The following is a 4,695-nucleotide window of genomic DNA, read 5'->3' on the forward strand; positions in this document are numbered from 1 at the left end:
CCAAGTGGGGAGTCTTTTGGGAAAATGTTTTGTAAGACTAATTTTAACTGTGTAACTATAATCTTGTGTGCTTAAGTTTTCTTTGTGTCTTGTTAATAAAACATTTACTTTTTAGTTTTAAAATCCCAAAAGTGTTCCTGGACATCTTGCTGCTGAGATCAGAATGTTTTCTTCGTGTCTTCAGAATACAAAAAAAGGTGTGACCCCATAAGCCAAGGTCATAACACAGCACAGACTTGATGGGCCAAATGGACTCCTTCCATGCTGTAACCATTCTGTGATTCTGTGGTCCATTGGGTGTGTTCTCTCCAAATATTATCATCCCCATTGAGCCCCACTGATCCCCTAATATTCTACAATTGTCTACAATGTGCAGAGGCACAGGAGCCAAGATCTGCTCCGCCAGAGCTGGTCTCCAGTTCCCCATCGGTCACATCCACTGGCTGCTGTGCAAGGGACATTGTGCCGAGCGTGTCGGGGTTGGAGCTGCCACCTACCCAGCCGCAGTCTTCAAGTACCAGACCACTGAAATCCTCGAGCTGGCCCGAAACACAACCCAGGTCAACAAGGAGACCCGCATCATCCCCACCACCCGCAACGATGAGGAGCTCAGCAAACTGCGGAGAGGGGTCACCATAGCCCAGGGTGGGGCCCTGCCCAACCTCCAGGCTATGCTGCTGCCCAAAAAAACCAGGCACCACAGCAAAGTTTACGCCTGAAGGGGGCGAGATCGGAAAAAGATCAGGTCTGACTGACTCTGCACCTGATTCTCAGTTAATGTCAGCAGGCAGTGGGGCGATGATCTTTTGGGGGTATTAACTGTCCACTTCAGGGCCTCAATATGGTGGTGGGGTGGGAAGGCTATCACAGGCCTTCAGTGGTCCAGTACTTAAATAGGGTAGAGGCATGAAGGCAGCGTGGTATACCCCACCCTGATTAAATACCCTTCCACAGGTCACCAAGGGTGAGAGCATTAAATCCAGACTCTGTCAGGTTTATTTCTTTCGCTAAGCCTGCAATGTTGTTATAAATGAAATTTAACACTGTAAAACCCAAACTCATTAACGAGGCAAAACAGACATGAATTGTAAACTTATATGTGAAATCCCTTAGTGTGAATATCCATTGGGTTTAGGTCCATTGTGAGCATTGGTTGCTGGAGAAGGGGGAGAGGGTGACAGGGGTAGGGTTAGGTGGAGTTGGGATGAAGGAGGGCAGAGGACAGATGGGCATGAGGTGGGTGCAAAGGGGTTCTACCCCAGTGTGACAAGCCCCAGGAATTTTCAGGTGTTTGCTGAGTAATTGAAGTCACACTGACAGAAGCTTTGAAAATGCAGGACAGACACATCACGCTGTATTCAGACAAAGATCCTGGTGGACTGAGACAACTTGGTGCCTCTTGCAGCAACACACCCAGCTGAAATCCATGGAGCAGAGTTTGCCACATCGTGATATGGGCTTTGATCCTGTCTGCTTGAATGCAGGGATTTTATTCTAGAACAATGTCAATCTTAAGGATGTTCAGCTGAGGCTCTTTATACAACAAAGTGACCAGACTGTAAAGACAGGCTTGGTTTATGTTTTCATTCAAAAAACAGCTGCTCCAAAAGCACTGCACTCCTTCAGTACTGACCCTCTGACAGTGTGGCACTCCCTCAGTACTGACTCTGTGGGATGGTGGGACTAGTTTAGGCTGTTCTAGTCCATATTTAATGGGCTGAGTGGCCGCTTGCTGGGCTGAAAGTTTCTATATTGTGCACTCTTCAATGGCTGAGTGCATGAAATGAATCTGTTTGTGTTACGGCAGTGTACCTCTGGTATCTCCGACTATTTCCCCTTGAGTTTTTATTAACAGTTCTCTAGCTTTATTGCTTGAATTAAACGGTTGACTGCAATCAAAAAATGTATTTTCCTAAAAGCTGCTTTTGTCAAATACCAAAATCTTGGATCCATTCCCATCAAACATTCCTCAGCCTTTCCTTCAGAAGATGCAGACTGGGATTCGGATCTGCCACTAGAGACTCTTTACTCTAACCAATAACATCATTAATGACTTCATGATCATAATTTACAGGCACGTTATGTGTCAATAAAACTGAAATATTTCAATGCGGGTAATATTCATCATATCAATTGCTCAATGTTACAAACAGTTCAGGACTTTGTTAAACCCAACCTCGTATCACATAAAGGCTGAGCTGCATTTTGACTGTCCAATGCCCATCAGGCAGAGTAATCAGCTGGAGTGACTGGCCAGAGTGATAGGTGTAGAGAGAGTCCAGGCTGAGGGCTAGAGTGAGGGCTGGAGTGACTGGCCAGAGTGATAGGTGTAGAGAGAGTCCAGGCTGAGGGCTAGAGTGAGGGCTGGAGTGACTGGCCAGAGTGATAGGTGTAGAGAGAGTCCAGGCCGAGGGCTAGAGTGAGGGCTGGAGTGACTGGCCAGAGTGATAGGTGTAGAGAGAGTCCAGGCCAAGGGCTAGAGTGAGGGCTGGAGTGACTGGCCAGAGTGAGGTTCCAGAGCGATGGGCCGGTGGTGTGAGCAGTGGGAGTGATGTTGCGGAGTAATGGGCAGGAATGATGGGGTGGAGTGAAGGGCCAGAGGGACCAGCCAGTGAGGGGTTGGAGTGACCAGCTGGTAACTGGTGAGAGCTCCCTCTGTCCGTCTGACGTCTCCTGTCCAAGGGAAATCTGTGGCTTTCACTTCCCTTTCAAACAGCAATCTCGTCACTTGCATATACACTTGTGGTCTCTCTAACTAGGCAGAGATTCCGGAATGAGAGCCACCTTCCTATGGGAAAGCTGTGGGATTCAGTTTAATGGCTCTCACTACCACTGGCCTGCAGTTCAGTGGTAGCAATGCTGTGAAGTGAGTGTGGGAGTGACAATGTGGGCTGTTGGAAGGGTTTGTTCAATAGGTCTCATGAAGAGATTCCGAGGTTTGTAAGAGTGAACAGTAATGTTTACTGTGTTATAGACAAGGAGGAGATTAATTTAAACAGCTCTGATATTTCCTTTCATCACCTGTTCATAAAGAGGTGTTTTGATTTTGATTTTCCCTTTTATAAGCAGTGATGTATTTTTCCACCCCCTCACTTTTGATGTGGTCCGATTTCTATTAATAACACCGTAGAAAACTCAAGATAGGGTAAACTCAGAGGGGTGATTTATTCACACATGTCCAAACACGAGAGGAGGAGTCGCAACATGGCCTCCTTTTTCACTCAGAAAATAAAAGGGGGAAATAGAGAAAGAAAAGGGTTTACAAGGGAAAAAAACAAAGAGTAAAGAATTATTGTTTCATATGAGTTCAGAGTCTGGAATCAAAGTCCAGTGGTGTATTCTTTCACAGAGTCGGCAGGTTGAAGACTGATGCTGGATAATTCACTTTTCCAGTAGAGATGACTTCCACAATGCAGTAGGCACATAGAAATTAATTAGTCTTTTAGGCACTGATACAGAAGTTCAAAGTCTCAGTAGAAACAGTGTAGATGGGGGGCAACTCCTTGTCCTGCGCTGCTGAGTTGCTAGATGGAAGGTGGTAGCCTGATTGGCAGCACAGCAAGACAGTGTTGCAGGTTCCTTCAGCTAGGGGCTCATGTGATTCTGACCTCTCCACTTTAGCTTTGACAAAGGATGTATATTCCTCTGTCTGGGTTCTTGAGATTGTTAGTGTTTCAACTATTAAGAATTTGAAAGGAGGGCGCAGTGTCATTTGTCTGAGCAAACTAGTAGTCTCCACTGGCCAGGCCTGGCTTATGAAATGCAGATGGCCTTTGTATAATTCCCTTTGAATCCAGTATCTGCAATCCACAATGTTGTTAGGAAGGGAGTTCCAGAATTTTGACCCAGCGACAGTGAAGGAACGGTGATATATTTCCAAATCAGGATGGTGAGTGGCTCGGAGGGGAACTTCCAGATGGTGGTGTTCTCATCTATCTGCTGCCCTTGTCCTTCTAGATGGTAGGGGTCATGGGTTTGGCTGTAAAGGAGCCTTGGTGAATTCCTGCAGTGCATCTTGTAGATGGTACACACTGCTGCTACTGTGTGTTGGTGGTGGAGGGAGTGAATGTTTGTGGATGTAATGCCAATCAAGTGGGCTGCTTTGTCCTGGATGTTGTCAAGCTTCTTGAGTGTTGTTGGAGCTGCACTCATCCAGGCAAGTGGGGAGTATTCCATCACACTCCTGATTGTGCCTTGTAGATAGCGGACAGGCTTTGGAGAGTCAGGAGGTGAATTACTTGACACAGGATTCCCAGCCTCTGACCTGGTCTTGTAGCCACAGTATTTATATGGCTAGTCCAGTTCAGTTTCTGGTCAATGGTAAACCCCAGGATGTTGATAGTGGGGGATTCAGTGATGGTAATATCATTGAATGTCAAGGGGGGATAGTTAGATTCTCTCTTGTTGGAGATGGTCATTGCCTGACACTTGTGTGGCTCGAATGTTGCTTGTCACTTGTCAGCCCCGAGCCTGGATATTGTCCAGGTCTTGCTGCATTTGAACATGGACTGCTTCGGAATCTGAGGAGTCACGAATGGTGCTGAACATTGTGCAATCATCAGCGAATATCCCCACTTCTGTCCTTATGATGGAAGGAAGGTCATTGATGAAGCAGCTGAAGATGGTTGGGCCGAGGACACTACCCTGAGGAACTCCTGCAGTGATGTCCTGGAGCTGAGATGACTGACCTCCAAC

General features: G+C 46.7%; 1 protein-coding gene across 1 annotated transcript; it reads left to right on the forward strand.

Moving 5' to 3' along the window:
* The first annotated feature begins 368 nt into the window (after positions 1-368).
* On the forward strand, positions 369-719 carry LOC121285652 (histone H2A, sperm-like). Its single transcript, XM_041202309.1, has one exon. The coding sequence runs from the start codon at positions 369-371 to the stop codon at positions 717-719; it is 351 nt and encodes a 116-aa protein (XP_041058243.1).
* The last annotated feature ends 3,976 nt before the right edge of the window (positions 720-4,695 follow it).

The sequence above is a fragment of the Carcharodon carcharias genome, chromosome 13, assembly GCF_017639515.1.
Source record: "Carcharodon carcharias isolate sCarCar2 chromosome 13, sCarCar2.pri, whole genome shotgun sequence".
Lineage (NCBI taxonomy): Eukaryota > Metazoa > Chordata > Chondrichthyes > Lamniformes > Lamnidae > Carcharodon > Carcharodon carcharias.

Bases quoted from the DNA above. Each gene is read 5' to 3' on its own strand.
- LOC121285652 (XM_041202309.1), top strand. From the start codon at position 369: ATGTGCAGAGGCACAGGAGCCAAGATCTGCTCCGCCAGAGCTGGTCTC.